Source organism: Chaetodon trifascialis, chromosome 9, assembly GCF_039877785.1.
Source record: "Chaetodon trifascialis isolate fChaTrf1 chromosome 9, fChaTrf1.hap1, whole genome shotgun sequence".
In the NCBI taxonomy this organism is placed as follows: domain Eukaryota; kingdom Metazoa; phylum Chordata; class Actinopteri; order Chaetodontiformes; family Chaetodontidae; genus Chaetodon; species Chaetodon trifascialis.
The window spans coordinates 15,478,795-15,504,726 of NC_092064.1; the positions used below are offsets into that span (position 1 = coordinate 15,478,795).

The 25,932-nt window shown below is 41.9% G+C and overlaps 1 protein-coding gene across 7 annotated transcripts in view; it reads left to right on the forward strand.

Moving 5' to 3' along the window:
• The window catches only part of gria4a (glutamate receptor, ionotropic, AMPA 4a), a 103,530-nt gene that overhangs the window by 39,042 nt on the left and 38,556 nt on the right, over positions 1 to 25,932 (forward strand). For 6 of the 7 annotated variants that reach the window (XM_070969806.1, XM_070969807.1, XM_070969804.1 and 3 more), the window contains 8 exons: positions 6,074 to 6,313; positions 9,161 to 9,213; positions 9,504 to 9,635; positions 12,959 to 13,012; positions 13,730 to 13,888; positions 19,745 to 19,912; positions 20,531 to 20,635; positions 21,542 to 21,652. In XM_070969806.1, the coding sequence (XP_070825907.1) occupies positions 6,074 to 6,313; positions 9,161 to 9,213; positions 9,504 to 9,635; positions 12,959 to 13,012; positions 13,730 to 13,888; positions 19,745 to 19,912; positions 20,531 to 20,635; positions 21,542 to 21,652 (1,022 nt within the window). Of the gene's footprint in view, positions 1 to 6,073; positions 6,314 to 9,160; positions 9,214 to 9,503; positions 9,636 to 12,958; positions 13,013 to 13,729; positions 13,889 to 19,744; positions 19,913 to 20,530; positions 20,636 to 21,541; positions 21,653 to 23,756; positions 23,905 to 25,932 lie in introns of those variants that run through there. The other variant, XM_070969810.1, reaches the window with a different exon arrangement.

Below are 25,932 nucleotides of genomic sequence, written 5' to 3' on the forward strand. Positions count from 1 at the left end.
GATCTCTCCATTCTTCTTCACTGAATGTTCAACACAGTAATGCTACCCACGTTACTGCCAGGGGCATGTGAGAGGCAGTGGCTCTATTCAGCTCATGGTCCCCCCAAACTTTTGGGAAAGATACTGACATTAAAGTACTAATTACAAGTGTGGAAATGCTGGCTATGAGATATTTTAGCATAGTAATTCACTCCAAAAAAACCCCAAAAAACTAAGCTTTTGTCACTTCTCTGTCTAAGAGGCAAAATATTTGTAAAATGTTCGTAAATTCGTAAAACTTCTCCCATGTGCCTAAACTTTTTTAGGATTGTTTAGGCCCTCACAGTGCTTGGTTAAGATCGAGGTCTTTGTTTAATACAGAAAAAGTCAGAAAAAGCACAAGACGCATTGACTTTATTAACCTTTAACCGAGACGACGGCCTCCCGCTCATCATAACCAAAGTGCTCTTGCTGTTGAAAGTAACCGCTGCCAAAATCCACACTGACCACCTTCCTGTGCATCCCACGTCTTAATAGCATGTTGTCTTTGAACATAATCCAGGCAGAGATTATATTTGTCACCACAGAGTAATTGAAAAAACAAATTTGTAATGTACTTCATATCCAGGGGAAGCAGTGTGCAACATGTCTGTGCTTTCATTCTAATAGTGTTGTACAACCTTAGCTGTAAGCATTTAACTGATCACATTTGTTCTCCTCTCTGCTTGAAAACTGATTTTGATATTTAATAGAAGTTTGTGAACGTCACATCCTCCTCTGCACACTGATAATGAGGTGAGGTACTGTAGAGAGCAGAGTGTGACTGCTTCTCCTGCTATCTTCTTACATCACTGTATCATGAGCAATTAGTTTTATCAATTTTCAGGTCCTTTCAGCAGATTATAGCAGCTGTGATTTTGTTTTGCTCCAAAATGAGTCTCAACCTGACCTAACTGTCAGTAAGCATAGCTTGAAGCTGGTTATCGGCACTGCTTTCTGTATGACTCAGCATTTTCTGTTACTAAAGGCTGGAGTCTTACATGGTGCTAGTATAACCCGTATTGATTTGATCCTGATTTGTGTTTGCCAATTGTGACTTTATTGCACAGCCATGAATATTTATTAAACGTTGTGTTCATTGGAGGACTACGTTAGCGTAAGGACGACTCAGTGTGGGGACGGTGTAACAGTGTTAAGCACCTTCCAGCTTGAAGATACGCATCTAGTAATGTGATAAAACATTTCCCATATGGGTTTGAATACTTGTTCATAATATTGTTTTTCATGCATTGTTACTGTTCATACACTGTTCAGCATTTCAAGTTGAAGTTCAAGCTGAATTTCACACAGCACCAGTTACCTCAATGCTCCATCATCCCCCTCACACTTAACCACTCTGCAAGCTGCAGAACAACTCTTCCTCAGTTTTTTTAGCTTTGTCCTATTCTTTGCACTTCACACTCACCTCTTTTTCAGGATGTTGACTGATCATGGGTGTTAATTTATTCTGCAGTGAATAGTGGTGTCGTGGGGCCTGAAGACATCGAAACAATCTTAATTTCTATGTCTCTGACCCTAACCCCAACGGCACTGATGGAGCATCATGAGGTTGTTTGTAATTCTGAAAGCAAATTTCAGTTTGATTAGTTCACTTTCTCGTAGCCTGCATTTTATTTGAGGTACACCAGTAGGGCATGTAGACTCAACTAACGAAGGCAATGACTTTTAGCTAATCAGAGGCAGAGTAGAGCAGGAAATGCCTTTGTTATCCTATTAAAAGTGATTTATAGGCTTGTGTAGTGAGTTGCATACAAAAAAGACAGCACACATGCAGAGGGGATTTAGAGGTTGGTATACAGAATGATGACCTTAAAAATGAGAAGGTATACACGGTATACCTGCGTATACCCTGCACTACGCCACTGATATAAACTACTTGTGTTAGTCTTGATTACAGCGTCTTTCATTGTAGAAACTCTGCCGCTTGCTGCAGGATGCTCCATTCTTTGTTTGTTTTTTTCTGTAAAAAATGCTCATGCAGTGCTGAAACAGAACAGAAACAGGAGCTTACCTCTCTCGAGGATACTACTGTAAACGCCTTAAACTGAAATGTCAGTATAAGGCATTGGGCGGTCGATTTCTCCCTAATTATATAGCTCATAAAAGCTTATTATTGGCATTTACTTTCCTTCACCCTGTAGGTATCCCTGTGCTGCACCGTAGGCAACCTCAGGCAACTTGAGGAAAAATACACAGTATGGCTTTTAAACTAGTTTGTATTCCTCATTTACTCAGGTGCTTCCTTTATCTTGGCCTTTACCTGCAGGTAATGAGAGCTCACAGTATTTTTGCAGTGTTTCTATGGCTGTCTGGAGAATGTCTCTTCAGCTAGAGGGTTGTTAGTCAGACTAATGGGTGAGAAGCAACTTCAGCATCAGGACAGGAAGTTGGAAAGTTGTACGTGTGTGCTGGAGGATATGCTTTTGTTCAGAATGCGTATAGGTAACTGTGTGTGTGTGTGTGTGTGTGTGCATTACTTTTTATGTCGTGCTGTAGTGCGGTGACAGTGAAATCAGTAGCAGGTTTATCTGTGAGCATCTGTTCTTGCTGTTGTGTGAAATACAAACAAGCGGCCGGTCTAGAGGCATAAGCACTGTGCTGAGGGAGGTAAAGAAAGAGAGAATGAGGGAGGGCTGAAATATGGGAGAGAGTGAACACGTAGAAAACAAGACCAGAGAAGCAAAGAGAGCTAAGGTATCAGTTTGTGAAGTATTACACTGTTTAAGCAATACATTTCTTGCCTGTTATGCAAATTTGATCAATTTGAATTTGAAAAAACAAGAAACAAAGTGATGTGCGGCTTATGCACGTGATTGAAAGGGCTTTCTAAATGCTCAGAGGCACAAATGAAATGAACCAGAGAGGGGCAGGGACAGCTGCAGAAGAGGATGCAGGGGTGCTGAGGCTTGATATACGGCGTAGAGTGAAGCAGATAAAGGAGGAGAGTTTTATGGAGAGGTCTGCACGGAGAAAGAGAGAGGTTCGACAGACAGGCCGAGCAATTAAGAGCCCGAAAAAGACAGGAGATTGCACACGAAAACAAAAAATCAAACATATGCTGAGAGAACAAGCGAGGGGGAGGCAACGAGAGGGAGAGGTAGAGGATGTCCCAGGAGACCTATTGTGTCCGATGCTTTTACTGTGGTGATGATGCACCGTGCCGCTGGTCCCCTCCTCTCATTAAAGCTTTATAAAGCAAGCTTAGCACACATTTTATTACAATGACGCCACTGTCTGGCACATTCCAGCCTTGCGGCAGAGGTGGTGTTGGTGGTGGAGGGGGTTGTGGAGGAACAAGCCCATCGAGATGTACATCAGAAAGGGAAACATGGGAGAAAAGAGGATGAGCGAGTCAGAGAGGCAAAGCCGGGATCAGAAGGAAAAGATGGAGGATAAGGGAATAAGGGAGTGAGGAGGTGAAAGACAGAAGAGAAAAACAATGAAAGAGAGAACGGATGAATGAAGAATGAGACATACATAGAGGGTTTGCTACGTGCTCTGAGCCTGTGTGTGTCTGTCCGTATGGTTGCAGATATCTTGGTACTGTTTAGATATATAATGGTTTGGGATTACTGCTGTCAATATTTCCTTAAATTTTGACGGAGACCCAGGAGGTGGTTTAAAAATAAAATTTGCAGATAGAGATGTCACAAACTACTTCGAGCCCAGCAGTTTTAGTAACTTTCTAGAGAAAAATCATCAGTCTGTCAGTTCACATGTGCAATGCTTCCTTCTTGTTCTCCTGCTTTTCTCTGCTGCTCTTTTCCCAAAAACAGCTGATCCTGAAAACACAAAGAAATTGTGTGTAGGTTCTCTTTGTCCTTAGACAGGGTGAGGACATGATTTCTCTCAGTCAAGAGCCACTTTTCATCAGTACGCTGCCATCATGAATGAAAGCCAAGTGTTACGTCCTTTGCATGTTTCAGTCTGAACACATGCACACATCGTACCAAACTGCCTCTGCTTGCTGTTTGCTTCAGTCGTTTGTCATCGCACCGTTTTAGAAGAACATTTGCTCAACTCTTTGAGCACTTAATGCTGATTTAGTATAAACATCATTGTGCATTCCAGGTTCTGGTGTCTCAGTATAATATAATACCTGTAGTTTGTCACGTACAGTCTCATCTCTAGAACCATCTTTCATGTTGTTTTGTGCTCTGAAGTGTCAAATAAACCCTGAAAATGCCATAAAAATCATCTTGGAAGACACTAAGTCCGTTGACTTTGAGGACACCATGACTCAGCTCCTGCTGAATGACGCATGCTAAGTACGTAGTATGCTAGTTCTCTGAATTGAAGACATTTAGCTGCTGTCATAATCGGAGACTAAATCCCTGCCTTATCGCCTCCTGGGTGCAGGGGCCTCGGCTTTGTTTAATTGCCACAAGCTGAACCGTCAAAGCTGCATCTCCCTCAGTGTTTACCCCCACTGAGGCTTATAGCTGATAATGGAATTACTCTGAGTCCCAGGAGGAGGGAGAGAGGGAGGAACAGAAAGAGGAGGCAGTCAGAGAGGGAAAGAAGAGATGAAGAAAAGTGCATGGTGGGAGCTGAAAGAGAGAGGATGGATGCAGCGTCAGCCTTGAATTGAGAAGAGAGAGGAAAAAGGTACGAGGTGAAGTGATGCACGAGGAGATCAAAAGCCGGGGAAAGAGAGAAAAGGTTATAGAGTGATGGCCAGTTGTTGCCAAAAGCAAAGTCTGCAGTCCCCCCTGTCTTACTGTTTACTCCAGTGTGACGTATTACAGGGTGGAGAGTGAATTATGACGCAGGATAGAGCTGAAGCTCAAAACATGTCAGCCTGAAAGCATCTAGCTGAAAGGATGAATGGGGCTAAAGAGATAGAGGAGGGGATGAAATAAGAGGATGAAAGAGAAAAGGGGGCAGACAAAGAGAGGCATTTAAGGGTGTAAAAAGAAAAACGAGTCGACACACACTTTGAGTCCCTTCGCTCGCTGAATCCTTAGAAAGTAAAGCACGTGTTTGTGTGCACATTTCGGTCGATTTGTCGGCATATGCAGGACTCGCCGATTCACACACCCAAGAGCTTTTCTTTCTTGTTGTTGTTTAAACACACTTTTGGTCGAGCGCGCATGAACGACACACTGAAGCAGAGGAGAGATTTTTGTGGAAGCGAGATAGCGGAGGACGTCAGTGCTTTTCACTCTCCTCTCTGTCATGGTTGAAAGCTTCGGGGTGTTTGAAGACTGAGTTGCAGTGTTGTAGTGGAAAATGACTTCACATTTGAAGTGAGCTCGCGGCTCGGTCAAGGGTTTTGCATCTGTGTGTGTGTGCGTGCGTGCATGGATGGATCTTAAGGATGTTAAGCTCTAAGCAGGTGGGATTATTTGACTGTAATTTCCTTAACAACTGTATAAGTAGCCATGCCAGTTTTGGCTAGTGGGAATGATTTTGTGCCAGTCAGAAAATTGGAAAATTGCTTGCCAGGGGCTTGTAGGGTAGGCCGGTTTCCACCCACGTACACGCAAATGTGTGTGCTTGTACTTTATAATTAAATGTATGTGTTATGGCAGAGACGCAATTTCCTTTTAGAGCCATCAATCTGCCATGTTGTTCCCGATAAAATAAAAAAAGTTTCGTTCAGAGGAAGCTCAATAAGCCTTCCTGTAAAACTGCTTGATGCATTTTCAAATTAATCTCAGTTTCATGAGACTTTGCTGGTCACATTTATGGAGGCTCACCCACACCACTCAAAGAACGCTGTTTGCAGGTCTAATTAGGAGTGGGAAGGTATAGCTGACACAACCTGAAGCTGTTGCTCATTAAAATGTTTGACACGTGTAAACAGATTCCACAGTGTGAGTTTAATTAAGGGCCATGTGTCTCTCTCTGTCCCATCCGCCTGTTTGCTCTTTGTCTGCTCATTTGTCATTGCAAAGTTCTCAAAAGTAACTGTCACTGAGTGTACGCTGTATTTGTGGGAGCTAATTTTTCTTCATTTGCTCTCCTTTTTCCCTTTTTCCATCTGGATACTTCTGTCCCCAACACGCCACTCTCCTTCCTCCCTCCTCAGTCTGTTCTCAGTATTCGAGAGGGGTCTTCGCCATCTTCGGCCTTTACGACAAGCGCTCAGTCAACACGCTGACATCGTTCTGTGGGGCCCTGCACATCAGCTTAGTGACGCCCAGCTTCCCCAGTGAAGGAGAGGGCCAGTTCACCCTGCAGCTCCGGCCGTCCATCAGAGGGGCTTTGCTGTCACTGCTGGACCACTACGACTGGAGCCGATTTGTCTTCCTCTACGACACAGACAGAGGTAAATGCATGGTTAACAAGGCATGTGAAGAGCTGGTGTTCCAAAATCAAAATAATTTCATTACCTTAAATTTATTTTTACCAAATACAATTGCAGTATAGTTCACCTTACAACCTCTCATTTGTTTTCTACTCCACTTTCCCTCCTTGTTGGTTTTAAAGACAAAGGTCAGAGTTTGCAAAAGGAGCTGTAACTGGGTATCATCATCTATACTTGCTGTATAGCAAAACTGTTTTAATGACTGTGACTGCAGCAGCATGGTGTCCCTATGGCAGAGATTCATCCACTCCGCAGTGTTAACAGGAGCTAACTGGGTAGATCTGCAGTCTTCTTTTTCTGGGCTTAAATTAAAAAGTTATTGAAGATTGAAATAGTTTTCCAAATTAGTCTAGTTCACACATTTTTGCATGAAGAATTACCCATTAATTGGAGTTCAGTTTGGCATGGTACACGGAGAACAGTGTTACAATATCATCAAGTCATGGTGATATTTTTAAAAGTCTATTTGCCTGAGATTATTTGGTCTTAATTTAACTCAAAAATGTACCCTTGTTTTCTTGTGGAAAAAGAACAAAGGCTGTTCTACTGGATCTGCAATTTGCTCATGAAAGAATAAAGCTCCAAAAACAAGGGTGGAGTTTCATGCTTTCCACCCAGAAACTAGAGTTTGGCATCAACTCTTGCAGCATTCACCTGTCTTTCATTTAACCATACTATCATGTAGCGCACATAAGTTAGTGGAGCATACACAGCTGAGGCCCCCGGCTGCTAACCAGTGTCATGGGAATGCTTGGCACGTTATCTCTCTCTCTGTCGCACACACACACGCCCACACACAGACTAATTCCCTGCCACAGGGAGAGAAACACAGGTCAAACATGACGCAGAGTCCCCAGACCATGGTTTAGTGGTGTGTCAGGGAATCAGTGAGCTGCACTGTGTGTGTGTCTGTGTGTAGTTGTGTGTGCTCTGTCTGTGCCTCCCTCTGGTCCAGGTTGTCTGAGTTAGTACCCACAGGGAGCAGAGGGAGGAAGAGGAGGGAAGAGGGCAAGCGGGAGAGATAGGTGAGGTGAGTTGAGCTGCTGGAGCAGAGAGAAAATAGGAAAGACAGGTGCAAGAAGAGGGAGGAGGAGACAAACAAGGTGATGGGGGAAAAGACAGGAAGAGGAGAAAGTGGAGGTAGGTGGGAGGTGCTGGAGGGAGGCAGTGGGGAGATTACAGAAAGGAGTAAGAGGATAGACGGGATCACAAGCCTCTGGGGATATACAGTAGCATATAACAGGAGGAGGGGGTGAAAGGAGGAAAGGAGGGAGAAATGGAGCGGAGGATGGATGTGTAGAGTTTGGGCTGTGCTCACCCTTGACTAGGCCAAGGCAGGGCCCTTCATTATAGGCTCCCATCAGGCCCTGCTGCCGGTAATGTGCTGGAAAATGGGTAGTAACACTGCGATCTGTTTTATGCTCCCTGCTCTGCTCTGCTCTACAGACAGCCTGCAGGCACACACACACACACACACACACACAAACAAACTGTGGTCTGTCCACAAACCTGCATACAAGACAAACACGCACACACCAAGATGTGCATTAATTCACATGCAGTAGACGAATGCATGTGCATCTGTGCATTACATCACATCAATATAAGCGAGACTGTACAAACAAAGCACATACACATAAATAATTCAGTGCAACCTGTAATACAAATACATTCATTTAGAGCACACACACTTATTTACAATACCACTTGAGAGGCTGGAAAGGTGAAAACATAGCCTCCCATTACACATAAAAGCAAATGCACTTCTTTGCAATGTAAACCACAATAATACACACACATTCTCACACATACACACTGTGATCACTGAGCCTTCAGATGTGCTTTTTGTTTCAAGTCAAGCAGTAAATAGCTGCCTCCACCAAAGGAGAAAAAACAGGGTAACAGTTGGCACTGTTGCACTGTGTGCGTGTGTGTGTGTGTGTGTGTGTGTGTGTGTGCACGCCCGTGTGTGTGTGTGTGCGTGTGTGTGTGTGTGTGTGTGTGCACGCCCGTGTGTGTGTGTGTGTGTGTGTGTGTGCGTGTGTGTTGTTTGTTGCGATATACATGTCACTTTGTTTCATGCATGCATTATGTGAACACATATGTCTGACTTTAGATCAGAGCAGATTAAACAATTAAAATTCTACTTTAGCTGTGCGTCAGTATTATTCTGATGATATTGAGATGTCTTTCACTGTTGTTTCTTCCTCTTGTTTCGACCCCTCTTGATAGCTGTTTGATGTGATATCCCGTGATTCATTGCCGCTGATCTTGCCACCTGCTGCTCATAGGACCATATTAACTTTGAAACTCATCTAATGTCAAGCCAAGGGACATACTCGCCCTATTCAGAACCGTGCTTTGGCATTCTGCAAAAGAACTGTGTGTTTTGTTCCAGGCTATAACACCGATAAGTGCATTTGAATGAAAGTTCACGACTGAACAAGAAGTAATGAGAGGTTTAATGTTAATAAAATGTTCTGACAGTATCTCTTTGTTTCGTTTTGGCACATAATTCTTGGTCCTGATAAGCTCTGTGTGTTGGTTGATACAGTGACATTCAGCACAGGACTCTTGCTTGAGGTGCCAAATGTTTTATCCCCACGACTGAAGACATTAGCATTTTGAGCAAAGACATTGTGGTAATTGAGATCAAATAAAAGTTTTTGCAAATAATGGTCTGATTTCTTTGGCTGTGCCTACAAAAATTGCTAAATATAATTACACAATGTCCCAAGTACGGCTTCTACCTGGTAAGAACTAATACTCTATTTCTCCTTTTTCCTTCCCTTTCTCTCTGTTGTCTAGGTTATGCAATACTGCAGGCAATTATGGAGAGAGCGGGGCAGAACGGATGGCAGGTCAGGACACACAAACACACACATTCCTGGAAACAGGCCAAAACACACACACACACACACACACACACACACACACACACACACACACACACACACACACACACACACACGCACACACACACACACACACACACACACACACGCACACACACACACACACACACACACACACATTCAAACACAGTTGTAACTTGCTTGTGGTTTGTTTGCATGACCTTATTGCTGCATGCTATTCATGTTTATGTGCATATACACATCACCTGTGAATACATGCATGTGTGTTAACCCAGGTGAGCGCTATCTGTGTGGAGAGTTTCAATGAGGCAGCATATCGCCGACTCTTAGAGGACTTGGACCGACGTCAGGAGAGGAAATATGTCATTGACCTGGAGCCTGAGAGACTACAGAGCATCCTAGAACAGGTAATATTATTATGCTGCTGACTAAAGTTTGTTTGTGCATGACCATAACACTACGTGGTACTGTAGTCAGCAAAGAGATCACTCATGGAAACCCATCTTATTGAACCCATATTCCATTATTTGTAATAACAATAGTAATAATGATAATAAACTGTATTTGTGTAGCAGCTTTCACACAAGAATTGTATCATAAAGTGCTTTACAAAGAAGTCGCATGCGCAGTGCTTCACATAAAAAAAGAATAGAGAATAAAACCACTTGATAATAATAATAAAAATAAGATGAAAATAGAACCATCAAAGGTCCTCAAACTCTCTTATTCATTTAATATGAAAACAGTCAGCAAATTGAGACTTAATAGGCGAGGACTGGTAGAGTATGCCTTGTATGCACACACGGCACTCGGCACCTCGGCCTCTGAAGCAAACAAGTGTAACAAATTCTCCCAGTTTCCCAATGGACACAAATTCTCCACCAGTGCTGATTAATCGAAATGAGCCCATTTCAGCTTACCCCAGAATGTCTTCCCATGGGTTTAACCTCACTGTGGGTGTTATCTGTGGTAGCATGGAGCTGCCCTGTAAAAAAACATCTTGCTGTGGGTGTTAAAAAAAACAAAAAAAAACACCACAGTCTTTTATATGGAGAGAATGAATAACATATAGGATAGAACATTAAACCCACTAACCAAGACACCACATGCACCAAGTGCTTCACATAGAAAAGACATAAAATGTGCATAAAAACAGGGATAGCAAATACATTTGAAACATCACACAGTGCATTACTGAACACTATAGTTCCCAGCTACAGCACATCATGAGATAAAGAAAAAAGCTTAGCTTTTAGCTTACTGCAGGCACAAGATGATATTTGACACTGATCTGGAACCTGAAGGAGCCTACAGCATTGTAGATCAAGAGATACTGCTGTAATGGAGGCCACACTGTAGTTTTATGTGGCAGTGTTACTATCAGCGAGATTACGGTACTACAGACACGGAAGAGATTACTTCACCGACCAGGACTTAACAGCACTTAACACTTAATAATGAGGTACAACCACACCACAATGACACATTATCGCCACCTTAAACCCCAGCCAATTGAGTACAGGGTAAGCTTTTTTAGATAATTGAAACCTGAACCTTTGAAACAATTCAAATAAGTACTACATTACCAATTGTAGCATCCCATATTGTTTATTTGTTCAGTGTATCACTGGTGTTTCTCTGCCCGCTGTCTGCTTCACTCAGCTAGTTGCAGTTGCAGCAGCACTCCTTATGCTTTCTGACATCTGGAAAGAAAACAAGATTTGAGTTTTTCCCTGGAGTTCATAATGTTGAGAGAAAAATGTGACTTCTCCAACAACTGTGTCAGTGTGTGATTGCACTAAACACACCATACTGTCCTCTTAGATAAAGATTTACACATCACAAACACACACTAACACATACGGTATATGAAGGCACATACTCTGACACCTTACGCTTGTCCATGTTCATTAGATTATCTGTCTTGCTTGATAGTTAAGCCCTGACAGGTGGCAGATGTGTGCGTGCATGCGCGCATGCATGTGAGTGTGTGTGTGTGTGTGTGTGTGTGTGTGTGCACGCCCTTTGACTCAGGTTTCAGTGTAACATCCCATTGGTTCTGCCACCTGTCATCACATCTGATCCTCTGTCTGCACATCTGACAAACTCAATGACAGCTAAACACACACACACACACACATCCATACTCCCCCACACACATGCATGCTTATTTGTAAAGTATTTACCAGCACATAATACAAACACAGGCAAACAAATATACACACTAGCTTTTAAATGCACAAACCCACACAGCAACATACATGCATACACATATGAACATGCACCAGTAGCAGCATCCCAGACAGAAAGGCAGACAAAAAGACAGTTTCCTAATTGGCTTCTGTGGTGTGTGAACAGACAGACAGACAGACAGACAGACACACACACACACACACACACACACACACACACACACACACACACACACACACACACACACACACACACTAGTGTATATACTGAGACGGGCATGCAAACACACACTTGCGTCACAGTGGGCTCTGCAGTGCTGGCATTGGCAAGCATCTCTGCTCTGAGACAGAGACTGCTCTGTTTGTCTGCCCTCGCCAGCTGCGATCTGTGTGTGTGTGTGTGTGTGTGTGTGTGTGTGTGTATGTACATGTGCATCTGTCTGCGACAATATATAGTTGTTGATATGTGTGGGTGAGAGAGACAGAAAGAAAAAAATATTACTAAATTGAACAATTTCTTAATTAGCTTTATGTCCCATGTTAATGAAGATGCTTATTCCTGCTTTGTCAAAAAATCTCACAATGTGTCATATTTCACTCCATCCCACTGCAACGATATAATGATGAGGAAAAATATTACAGATTTCGGTTTGACTGTCAGCCATTCACTCTCATGCAAACACACCAGACAGACAATCAGTAGTGATTTCCGTTCACTGGCAAAATGTGTCAACAGTGTACAAAGTGGAGAATAAAAGGAGTTAAGGTCGAGGAGATGTACATTGCCTCTGACTTTGACTTCTTAGTCAGGTGTCACAGTTTTAGTTGCCTGAATTTAACCATATCTTAATCAGACTTCAGTGGCAATAAGACATTGTTGCAGGGAAAGCTGAAAAACATTGAAAGAGTGCTTTATGTTTCCACTTTTAACTGCAAAATGTGTCAGTTGGAATGTGAACAAGTGAACAAGTTCACATTACATTTGCCCAAACTGTGTTTTCCAAAAACAAAAAGTAAAGGTAATTCCTGTAAATGTTGCCAATCTGTCGCTATTGGATCGAGGCACCTCATTAAGGCTATTACCAAAACAAGCTAGATCATCCTTCTTACAGAGTCTTTTAATTCAAGTTGGATCAGACCAGTTAACACAGCCTTGACCCAGACACTGCTGAAGCTCTTTAAATGTTCCAAAAGGCTGCAGAGTCTGAGCCAGCATGGTGCAGAGAACAAGTGAAGTCCTCAAAGGCTCATCACTCCCTCTGCTTTTAATCAGCATAAGGAAGCGGACACAGCCACTGTTGGGTGAGACAACAGATGGGAGGGAGTCTCCTTTATTTGTAGTTTGAATCCCCTCCTCTGCCCTGCTCCCAGAAAATAAAATTAAAACAACTTTAAGATCTCTTGTCAACTAACTCAATGTCTTGTAAGTTAATTGCACATCCTACCCGTCCCCTGGTTTGTCATACATTACATGTATTGTCAGTAGAAATTATGCTTTCTCTCACTCTCTTTCTCTCCTGCTGTCTTTTTCTTCCCAGGCTGTCAGTGTGGGGAAACATGTGAAAGGTTACCATTACATCATAGCAAACCTGGTAAGAACTTTTAATGGCATTGCTGTTGGCTGTTATTTTGAGACATGTTAGTCTTTTAAGCCAGCATTATGAGACATGACACCCCCACTTTGACTTTCAGCTTGTCCCAAGGTTGAAGTTTTCTTTCTGCAGTTATTAAGGAAACCTTTTAATATTGCCACCAAGGTGCCATTTCTTCCTTTTACTTCAGAATTAGAAGCACAGTTAGTTGTCTCTCCTCAACAAAGTCAGAGCTGCAGGTCGCTGCTGGAATTCACTTCAGCAAATGAAGTATTGCTTCAACCTTAATCCCTACAATCTCTTCCACGGCATTTCTCTCCGGGATGGTGAAAAAGGGGCCAGTGAACTCAGTTCAAGATAGATCAGTTCTCAGAGCTTTTAGCAATTAGCATCCATCAACCCAGGATAACCCTACATGTCTCTACTGTCTACCTCTGTCTATGGCCCGTTCCCAAATGGATCCCTCTCCACGACCAATTCACTGCAAAGTGTCACTGCATGAAGTCACACTCGCAGCTGTGGAAGCCACTCCATATTAAGTAGGGGTATAAATAATCAGGAAAACTGTTGGCACATGCAGAGTATGATATGTCAGCAAAGGCGCACATATTCTGTCGGCGGATTTTGTTGTCCACTTCCCCTCTCCTGTAGCTGTGTGGGATGTTTTTCTCCGCTTGCAGCGTCCCTCATCTTTCCATCTTTCTCCCTCCTTCTCAGGGCTTTAAGGACATATCGCTGGAAAGGTTCATGCACGGTGGGGCCAATGTGACTGGTTTCCAGCTGGTGGACTTCAGTAGGCCTATCGTTATTAAACTGATGCAGCGCTGGAACAAACTGGATCAGAGAGAGTACCCCGGGTCTGAAAGTCCACCTAAGGTGATAAAAATATGCTGCCCCATCCTTAAATATATGGATTGGACACTGGTCAGAACGAGCTGTGATTTGAAGTACTTGCAATGTTAGGTCTTGTTTTTAAAACGTTATTCTCTTCAGCCGCCCTTATTCAACCTCAGCCAAGATTTTTTCCACTGCAACACACCCTCAATACACCCTTATATACACACGAAAATTGTGCACAGAAACGCACAGATATTTGTAGTGCACATACGCACACACGTACACACATGTTAAGGCGTGTGGCATTGGTGTGCAAAGATGACAAATATACAGCCTCTTCAAACAGGTAACCAGTCACAGTGATGTGCTGCATTTGAACGACTCAGACCGTGATGTGATGCATTTAGTTCAGCTTCTTAGCCAGTCAGAGTGTGACCTCAGGATGTCGGAGAGGTGAATTGGCTGATCTTACTGTGATCGAATACATAAACTCGTCTATGAATCACTGGTTTAGTGTCAGGGTTATCGTGATGCATCCCGATTCTTCACACTGAAGACTTCTTTGTCTAGCATGATATTATTTCATTACATCTCCCCCTTTCCCTCTCACTTTTTCCCATTGCTTTCCCTCTGCTTGCCTTCAGCTCTTCATCAGAATGCACAACTCCATTCCTTGTGTATGTGTCTCATTGTCTTTCTGACTGTATATCTTTTCTCTCCTCTCCATTCACTGTCCTCAGTGTCTGTTTTCTTTCACTACCCATGTCCCATTCTCTGTCACATTATCGTGCCTCTATTTAGTGTCTACCACACCCCCTTCCCTATCTGTCTCACTGTGTCCATCTCTCCTCCCTAAGCATACCTCTATTGACCGAGTGCTGACCTGCAACCATTTGCAGTTCATTTCTGCATACATTAAGCAGAAACATGTCCACCTACCTATTAAAAATACATCATACTGCACACACAATGTCATAACTATAAAAAGGTAATGCTGTGTCTGTCCACGTTGCAAATACATATTGATGGCCATATTGTGTCACTACTGGAATGACATGTTTCACCCAATGACCACATTAATTGGCTAATCATCATTGTCAGATTGAATGAATGAATTCTAATAAGTGGATGTCGGCTGCATCAATCAACCCTTACCGTTCACTCAGTTTGTTAATGGACGTAAACTTATTAGACTCAGTGAACATGCTTGAATATATAGAAAGTTAAGCACAAATGCAAGTGTTTATAACTTTGAGAACTTTGTGAAGATCTTTGAAGAAGTGCGTTCAAAGACTCTCTTCCCACTGAAACCACAAAAATGATGCTTCACCTCTGCCTTTTGCAAACAAGGAAACACAATTTTAATGATTTAACAAAAGACAAACAGAAAAAAACAGTTATCTCTAGTGACAACAGATGCCTCCAAATTGCTCTAGGCTAATTGGTGCTGTGTAAAAACTGAGCTCAGTTAGCCTTGGGCCAACTCATGGCCTCAGGCTAAGGAGAACTCTGGTCTAATAATGTGCGGTTTGAAAAGCATTGTTGGGACCTTTTGCTCTGGGGGCTGGATTTTGAGTTAGCTGCTATAGCCATCAATCAAAGTCTCTTAACCCTGATGATTCTCAGCTGGGTGCCTGGACATTTTGTTGAAATGTAATGAAAATGATCAGTGACCTGGCAAAGTAATATATTAACTAATCAAAATTCAGGCGCAATGCTTTTGATCTCACATACAGTATTCTCTCCTCTATTCTTTTGGGTTTTTTTTTCCATTGGCATGTACTTTTTCACACACTTCCCCTAATTGCTTGATCAGAATATGAATACATTTGCAACATCTGTGTTAGCATATTTTATAGACAATATTCATATTTTATCAATGTATATATTTATCAATGTTTGTCCATGTATAAAACATTTAATATTTACCAGACACCGGTCCAGAGCTCTTTTTAGAAATTAATTATGTGTGCTCTAATGGTTTTAAAGGTATTCTCTTAATTGTTCATTTCAATTTCCCATCTCGTTTCAGGAAAAGTTAATGAAAGAGCTTTGTGTTTTCAGTGCACTGGATTTATATATCTATATTTTATTCTGTTAAGTTGCACACATGCATGAGGCAAATGGCCCTTGCAAAGTTATCCATAAAAGCATGGTGGAATGGTGACAAACACAGTCATATACTGGCCATAGCTTGACACTGGCATCATCCTATAATTAAATTCAATTAACCTCAACTTTATTTATGTAGCACCAAATCGCAACTAAAGTGCAGATACCAACAAGACAAAAAGAGACTCCATGGAAGAGGCCAAGTTAGTAACAATGGGAAATGAATGTGTACAGATAGAGGGAGAGGAGGAGCGCGGAGCTTAGTGTATCATGTCAGTCTAAGCCTATCGCAGCATAACTAGGGGCTGGTCCAAGGCAAGCCTGAGCCAGGCCCAACTGTAGGCTTCATCAAAAAGGAAAGTTGTAAGCCTGCTCATATAGTAATAATGTGCATACTGCAATCAGTCATCTGATAGGTCGGATTTAAACCAGCTTAGTGCATTTCCTGTAATGCCAATTAAGTGTTTCAGTGTCTGTAATAGGATGTGATGGTCAGTGGTGTAAAATGCAGCACTAAGATCAAATGAGACAAGTACAGAGACTAGTTCTTTGTCTGATGCAAATAGATGGTCATTTCTAACTTTGACGAGTGCCATCCCTGTGCTATGATGCACTCTAAATCCTGAAAATCATCAAATAAACTTTTGTTATGGAGAAAATCACCCAACTGATTGGCGACTGCTTCTCAAGAAAGTCAAGACAGATCAAGACAAGTTGATCACATTTAGTAAAGAAGTGCCAATTAAGGGAAAAAAAAACTTTAAACAGCCTGGTCGGGATGGGGTCTAAGGGACAGGTTGATGGTTTAGATGAAGAAATCTTTGAAGTTAGTTGGTGAAGGTCAGTGGGAGAAAAGCTGTCTCAATATTTATCAGGTGTTAACAGCTGATTCTAAGTTTCCTGTGTTTGAAGATAAATTGGTACCAGCTGAGGGCAGGGGGTGATGAATTTTCTCTCAAATAATTAGAATTTCATCATTAAAGAAGCTCATAAAGTCGTTACTACTGAGGGCTGTGGGAATACATGGCTCAATAGAGTTATAACTCTCTGTCAGCCTGCCTACAGTGCTGAAAAGAAACCTGGTGTACTTCTCATTTTCCTCTATTAACGATGACTAATAGGCTACTCTAGCACTGGGCAGGGCCTTCCTATCTGTTTTAAGACTATCTTAGCAGGCTAAACAAAATTCTTTCGTAATGGTGCAACATCATTTCCTTTCAAGTTTTTGCAGTGTTCAGCTTGTGGGGTATATCATGGAGCTAACCTCCTTTGTTTTATTATCTTCTGTTTTAGAGTGGCAATAGAGTCGAGTGTCATAGGAAGTGAGCTTGCAGTACTATCAGTAGCACGTCAGCAGTGTCTAATGTGCCGCATCAAGTTTTGTGTCCACATATTAATGATGATTGACTCCAAATCTGTCATCAGGTTTACAATGTCTACATTCCAACATTATTTTATGATGTGGATGGCAATACCATATAAATAAGTGAAATTAAACCAGACTCTCTGCAGCCATGATAGCAGCTCTGTGAGGCCGGCTGTGCTTATGCTCATCAGTGCTATGAGCTGAATGCTAACATGCTAATGTTTAGCAGGTATAATGTTTACTACGTTCACTGTCTTAGTTTCGTGTGACAGCATGCTAACAATTCATTCCAAACATTAAGTACAGCTGAGGCTGATTAGACTTTGTTTTCCAGGTGTTTGGACATTAACCAAAGTAGTGAACACAGTCATACGTTGACCTGATCAGGTTGCAGTTCATCCTGAGGGGGACAAAGTGGTGGTCTGACCAACCGGCCAACAGCCATATATAGAGTCCAGCTAAAAATACATGAATAAATGAGTGAATGAGAAATGACTACAGCTCATCATGCTTGCAACATTGCTTGATCTCACTCTGTTCAGTTCACTCATGAAAGTCTTTGTACATATGGTCTAAAACATGAACGCAGATATGTACATTCTAAATGCACTGCATGCATTTTTTATAAACATTAGATTCTGTGTGAAAAGTGGAATGTGCTTTCTTTTACTGCATACATCATTTATAAATCTGGTCCATGGTCTGATTCAGAACTGTAGAGAAAATGTGTGTTACACTGTTTGTATTTGAGAATCCACATTTACAAAGAAAATGTGTTTTTACTTGGTGAATTTTAGCAGAACTTGGAGATTTGAAGTGATCCTAGAAATATTGTCTCGAAGTTGCTGTTTTTAAAAGCCAGTACTCTGTTATATGTGTCCCGAAGGTGTTTCTGTGCTACCCCCTGACAGAAACAGAAAACAGTATGCTAGTTGGCTCAGTTTTGTTGTTTTCCCCTTGATTTGGATTCTATAGTCGTCATCTGTCAGTCACATGCCTGAAGGCTTCTTAAGTTTCAAAGGGGAGAGATGAAAGCAGGATGACATGGTTGTTCAGCCTTCCAAAACACGCCTTTTGGGATACAAATCAAGGGATGTCAGTTAAAGGGAAAACTACCTGCATAGGCGTGGAGAGCATCGGCAGAGCCTCTCAGCTGACTTCCCTCTTTCCTCCCACTTTCACCTCACCACTTGTCTCCTCCGTGATGTGAAGGCAGCCCACTGCGTGTTTGACTGCCTCCGTCTGTGTGGCGCTGTGTGTGTCTGTGTGGGTTTGCTGCATCTGAGCGTGTGGTGCTCTTCCCTGCTGCGGCGCCTCTCACCTGTAATGAATTTGTCAAACAATCTGTCAAGAATACCACCACTTTTAAGAGTTTCATTAGAGAACAGATAGTGATAATCTCTAACCCTTTCTCTTTGTGTTACTCTCTGTCATATTTTAAACGTTCCTTGAAACATCAACAAGTCACACCTAAAGTGCTGCATCCTAAATATTACCCAATCATAACTCTTGGGAATCTGAATTATGCCACCAAAGTGAATTCCCCTAACAAAATGGATTTTATGAACAGATTTACAATATGAATTAAATACGATTTAATGTCATTTTAATGGCCCAGTGACTGTATTTTAAAACTATAAGCCTGTCTAAAACCAGCACATTTACAGTGGCTTTACATTTACAGTGGTGCTGATTGATGTTCATCAGTGTTAACAAGTCTAATAAAAGTCAGAGTGGTGAGATAAACTGAGGCACAGGTCAGCATGTCTGCATACTGGTCCGGCTGTAGTTCATATGGATTTCACATTGGCCTGTGGTAAAGCCCTGAAACATTAACTTTTTCCACTTACTTTGGCTTTCTAAATGACAGCAACCATCTCTTCAGACACTGTCATATATCTGAACTCATGCAGTTCTGCATAGTAAGCTATCATTGTTGAAAAGATTGTTTGCTTTTTTAAAGAGTGCTCAGCACTAAACACATCAGAAAAATTCAGAGGTGATTTTTCTTTAAAATGTCTTTGGGTTTGCACTGACATGACGGGACTGGAATACTAATATGGTTATATTGCCTTTAAAGGCCCAGTTAATCACCCACCACCAAAATTAGTATCCCATAGCTGGACAAAGCTATGACCTTTGAGCCGATTGTTACTTTGCAGACATTTTCAGATCTTCACTCTATAATTTAAACTTTTACGTAGATGCACTTCAGCTTTATTTGGTCAAAAAATAACAGATTGGGCAAAATTTCAAATTTTTAAGTTTTGCTTCTTTACCTAGGGGTTAATTTCTGCCATGCTGTGTACTTGGGCTGACAAAGGCGAAGAATTTATTTACCTGTCAAAAAGAAAAGAAGTTTAAAAATTTGTCAAAATGATAACATTTCTTTGCTCCATTTGTCCCTCATTCATCAGTATACCTCATCTCTGACATATGATGGCGTCCTTGTGATGGCCGAGGCCTTCCGCACCCTTCGCCGGCAGAAAATCGATATCAGTCGCCGTGGCAACGCTGGTGACTGCCTGGCCAATCCAGCTGCTCCCTGGAACCAAGGAATAGATATGGAACGTGCACTCAAACAGGTTGGCTAAAGTATGATGTTGTTTAGTTTAGTATAGACAGATGGTTACAGAAACAAACACACCTCTGTCATCGGAAAAATGATTGGTGTTAAATGAAGTATTTATATTATGTTATATTGTCTATGATGTTACATTTAATTGAAGTTGTAATCATTAATATTTTCGGAAAATCTTATGCTCTTTTTACACTATTTCTTGTCAGCATTCTTTTTCTGTAATAGCTATTCAATATATTTACAATCGGTAATTTCATTATTAGTGGGGGTCCAGCCCTCCTGCACCAAGCCTTTGTCTGCCTAAGCAAGAGGGATTCACAGGAAATGATGCATGCATGCATGTGATCCAGTGTTACTGTAATACGACACTATTACACGACACTCACTGGTTATTGATCACTAAATTCTCAATATTCCCGCTGCTGCTGTTTGGCTACATCATGAACAGATACACCGGTTGCTCTTCTGTTGTGTTTTTGACACAAAGAGTCTTGTAGCTTTAAACCTCTCCTTGCTGCTATAATCGGTAACTATAGGTGTTGTTGTATCAGCCCAGACTGAAATCATGAGGATTTTAACCTCCAAAACTGTTTTGTGTTTATTTTTCTTCCTTATTATCCAGGTGCGCATTCAGGGCCTGACTGGGAACATTCAGTTTGATCACTACGGTCGGCGGGTCAACTATACCATGGACGTGTTTGAGCTGAAGAGCAACGGACCGCGCAAGGTTGGCTACATACCACAACTTATTCCATTCAGTTTTCATGATTTATTTTCAGGTTGCAGTGCTGAAAAGCAATCTTGGATGTTTTCTTCATTTCAGCAAAATGTGACTCATCAGCAGGAAAGTTACTTTTAATTCTCACTGAAAGGACGTGAGCTTACTGTTACTGTTCGAGGATAACTCCTGTAGCTTCCAGTGTGTGCAGCATTTTTCTTGTTTTATCCGTCATGATGGCTGATTGTTGGAAAATTTATTCATTTACTGCATAATTATCCCCATAATCCTTAATTAATAATGGTGTTACTGCAGTTACAAATATCTTCAGATAACTGCAATGGAACCATCGCAGCATGTGTTTTAATAGCTTCATGGACTGTTCATTGGAGAGCAGCTCGCAGACCACCTGGGGGTACATAAAACTCCGCATTGACGTAAATAAGGAAAGTTTGAACATAATCCTTCTTCATTATAGGAAAAAGTAGAAGGAAAAGGTTCAGGTTGTAGGTGCTCATAATTTCTCTTTACCAGAGAAAAAAGCACGCATGTAGCACCTATAATAAAGAAATAACACCATGTTCCCGCTTCTCAAGTGTTCCTTCGACAGCAATGTGTGTTTATTGAAAGTTCTTGGCTCACACTCAATATCTCTCAATATCTTGTACAGTTCCGATGGGAAATCTGCTGGAATGAGCCCATTCTGTTGACTCTTTTCTTTCTTTCTATTCCTCTCTCTTCATGTCAAATAGGTTCTATTTCTTTTTTATATCTATTTGTGTTTTTGTCTGTCTTGATTTTATTACAAGTATTTTAAAATTCATTTTTGCATGAATTGCACCATAAAGTCTGATAGATCGAATGCTGTTTTTCTTTAATGGCTCACTCCCTCTCTTATCCCTCTGCTTCTCTCAGATTGGCTACTGGAACGACATAGACAAACTCGTGTTGGTCCAGAATGAAAACGCTCTATCCAATGACAGCTCAGCGATGGAGAACCGAACAGTCGTCGTGACAACCATCATGGTAATGTACCCTCAGACTGCTTTCATTTCTGCATAGTTTGGGTGCTGTTTGAGATTTGAGTCAAGCTGTCCTCCAGCGATGACAATCAGTCTGACCAATTTCCACAACCTAATTTCACCAAAGCCTCGCTCCCACCTGATTTTCCAGCTCATATCTACCTCAACTAGAGGCTTGAAGTTAGGTGAAGCAAAATGGTGTAAATGGAAATGGGACAGGATCAGGTGTAGAACAGATTATTACAGTAATACCAAATGGAATGTACATAATAAAAAATAATAGTAATAAATAGAATAAAAACAACATGCAGCACTCTGGAATGTGAAACTATGAGTACAGCAGTAATGTGGTGAGACTGGACTAGATGCAGTAAAGACCACAGTGTTACAGGCATGGCTTTGCTACTGTAGTAAAGTGGTTCCCAACCTGGGGTTCTGGACCCCAACAAGGGGTTGCAAGACACATTTAAGACTCTTTTTTTTTTTTTTTTTTACATTATTCAAATAAATAAAAAGAAAAGCAATCAACCTTGTTCATAAATAGCAGACATGTATACAACCAGTGTTCAGGGGTGGCAAGTAGGAATTGCTTAATTTTAAGTAGTCACAACCCAAAAAGGGAGGTCGCTGCCCAAGTCATATAGAGTCGGACCACAGGCTGGAGACAGGAGCTTACTTCCCTTAGTGGTCTTATAGGATGCATTCAGTGTGGGAAAGCCAGAGGACGAAGTACAACAAGGGTGCACCATGGCAGAGTTTTGTTAATGTGAAAGAAAAATTGGGTTGGAGCTGGAAGAGCTGTACGAGTTGTAGTGAGCACACAGAGCACAGCCAGGAGGGAGTGGCACTTGTCCAGCTGGAAGATTACACTAATGTCTCATTAGTAGGCAAATCTAAAACTGACCTCAGATCACCGTTTAGAAGTGACCCCAGTCCAGTCTCTTCTAATGGCTTCCACATAGACACTGGTCCACAGCCCAGTTTAATTATTCCGCTTTCTTCTACAAACGTGGATAAAGGAGGCCTAATCGGTGGATTTGTGCACATCCTCTGCTTACATTTGATTTCACTTCATCCATCTGCAGCCTTTTTATGGTGGCCATCCCCTTCCTGTAAATGCAATCAGTCTAATTCAATTGGGCATGCAAAATGATGCAAGTGAAAGCAACTCAAAAGACTAATTTCAGCCCACAGATGAAACAAGCCACAGATGCTTGAGCTTTGGCAATTCAGCATTTTGTTTCAAGCCACATTGCTTCATTCAGCAAACTCCTAAGTATGACCAAAATATCTGTAGTTGTACTTATAGTAATGTAGTGCTTATGCAGTGTACTACACCTCTAAACAAAACTTTCTAAAGTGGTTGATTTGATCATACAGCAAAAGCCTACAGTGCCTCCGGTGGCCAGAAGTGGTAACAACCAGTCAGGTCTGCATAGAGGAGAATGACCACACATGCTGCCCAGAAAAAAGAGATGAGAAAAATGAATTCAGCTGGACTAAATGTCCCCAGTGACAGCCCAGCCTCCAGAAATGCACACTTCAACTGGCAACGTATTCCACCTCAGTGCAGTGCGTGGTGTGGTGTTGACAGCCAGGCGCAAGACCAGCAAATACAAACACATCAAAACAATCAAATAAATCAAAGGGCGGATTGTTATTCTGTGACGAAATCCTATTTTGAGGAAATTTTGTTGATATATAATTACTGCTAGAATATATCACAGTCTGTTGGTGTTTGTATGGCTGTTAGGCTTGTGTTTTTAATTACATTCAGTTTGTGTGGTGGTAAAAAAAAAAAAAAAAGATGAGTGTGCAAAACAGAGTTTGGCATCACTGCATACGTATTTTCGATGTTTGTTCCTTCCCTCTTTCTTCCCTCCATGTCTGTCTGTCATCTGACTTTCCCCAATTCCCCTTTCCTCTCTCTTTCTCTCTCTCTCTCACTCTATCTTGCTGTCTTTCTTTAACTCCACTCATCTCTTCACTTCAACCCCCACGCCCCTTGTTTTTACCTCCATGCCTCCCCCACCTGCATATTTCTCTGTGGATGGTGACCTCAGCAGGCCTTGGCTAACATTAGCTCAGCCACCTCCTCCTCTTTGCAGCCTCTGATGATGAGGAAGCCTCTGCTGCGACACTGATGCCGGGTCTGCAGACAGAGCAGCAGACTGAAACGCAGACTCTCCTGAGTTGCGAACCCTCGGGAAAGACAGAGGACAGACAGACTGATAGACTGAGTGTCTCTAAAGCTCTGTACAAAGACTCAGTGTGCTGTGTTTTTGTTTTGTCCTGATGGCTTTTTTTCTCGATGTTTATTTTTTTAAAGAGGTGATTTTTATTTCTTTGCTTACAAGGCTTGCCCTGCATTAACACAGCAGCAAAGAGGGACTAAACACATGAAAAGGAGATTCCTGTTCATTGCTCACTGTGCTGCCGTCTTCCTCTCATGACAAAAGCCACAGTTGGACGAGAGCTCTGCGTGGGATTCTGTCAAGATTTGACATTTGGCCACAAAAATCTCCGGACCATCAGACAGCCCTGTTAATTCAGATTCTTTTCACTCTTTTCGAGGACAGTCACCACCACCTTCCCTGTCACACTGCAGAGCATCTGCAAGAAAAATTACCGCACAAAAATGTTGAATTTTTCCACACTTTCACATTTTTTCTGTGGGTTTGTTTATTTATTTATTTTAATTTTTTTTTTGAGAAATTGTGGGAGGAGCATGATACGTGGACAGGTCCTCATGTCAGTCCTGCATTTTGTAGCCTTCACCTTTTGATGCCGCTCTGCCTCCATCCTCATTTTTCTGCTCCCTCACTCTGAAAATCTTCTTAGTCATGCTGACTTGGTCAACTTTCCTTTACTGTATTTCAGCCCCTCTGAGAGCTCAGCACCTGAATGGACATGTATTCAACACTAGGGGCGCTTGAAGCACCAATGCTTGGCACACAGAATGTTTTAACTTGTCTATAATTTTCATTATAGCATTGTACCCCTGTTTTAAACACTAAAGTTATGAGATTAAATGATGCCCCAAAGCCCACAAAGCAAATTAAATAAACAGATATGACACTGATACTGGCATTATCACCATCCAACTGACAAATGAGGAGGGAGATATGCAGTCTACACGCACATAACGTTGCAGCCACCCTGAAAATTATTCCTACACGCACATAGGCCCTTACACTGTAAGAAGTACATGTATACATATTTAACCTGCGTGCACTGATGGGGATTGATTGCTCAGCCTGTTGTCATTCGCCTTTAAGCACTTGCTGTACTTGTTAACATAGCCCCTGAGGATATGACAATCTATTGTTTATGCTTTTGCTTTGGCCTTAGTCAACCGCAGCATGCAAAATGCTCTTTTAGTGATTTGCATGTCTAAATAGCTTTAATATAATATTACATGATGAAAAATAAATGAAATTTGCCTTTAAATGTATTTTTTATGATGGATGGATTATGAAAAGCATAGCACGCTCAGGTGCAGCACACAGAGCCTTGAAGAAAAACCGAGGTCCAGTCGCTGTTGAACTTTCGTCTCACGGCGTGTTCATAAATGAAAGGTCAATGTTGCTGTCCCACAGGGCTCCTCATCGCGGTGCAGGGCTCTCATACACAGAGCTGAAGATGGGAAATTGATATTAGGGAGTTACATAATTTATGTGATTGCATAAAGTGGGTCAAATTACATAAACAGAAGACAAAATATGCAAGCATCTGAAAATGTTGGTTTTGGAGAGATATGTAACTAGTTCAGCCAGAATAGCAAACAGACTCTAACAGAAAGTATTGTGGCTGCTGGCCGATGACTCTGTAAACAGGTTGAATCACTGGCTAGACTTACAACAAGGCATGTGCTCAGCCGGCTGGTTAGTTACCTGGTGGACTGACTGGCTTGTGACTGTCTTTGTGGCTGGCTGACTAACTGTGAAACACTGTTTAACTGGCAGGTGACTAATAGACTGGGTACTGGCTGACAGTTGGCCACTGGTTTACTGGTTGACTGACCGCTGAACTGCCTCGCTCTCCTTATGGCTGAATAGCTGTGAGATAATCATGCTGACTCACTGGCCTAATATGTGACTGGATAGATGATTATGTAGTGTAATTGCAGTAATTAATGAATGAACTAATGACCTGACTGACTGACCAGCTGACTGACTGAAGCAGGCTGTGACTAACCGACTGGCTGGCTCTCCTCTCTGGCCATATGAATGGACAGCTCGCAGGCTAGTTAAATGTCTCGGTGGGACGGTCTGGCTTTTTAAA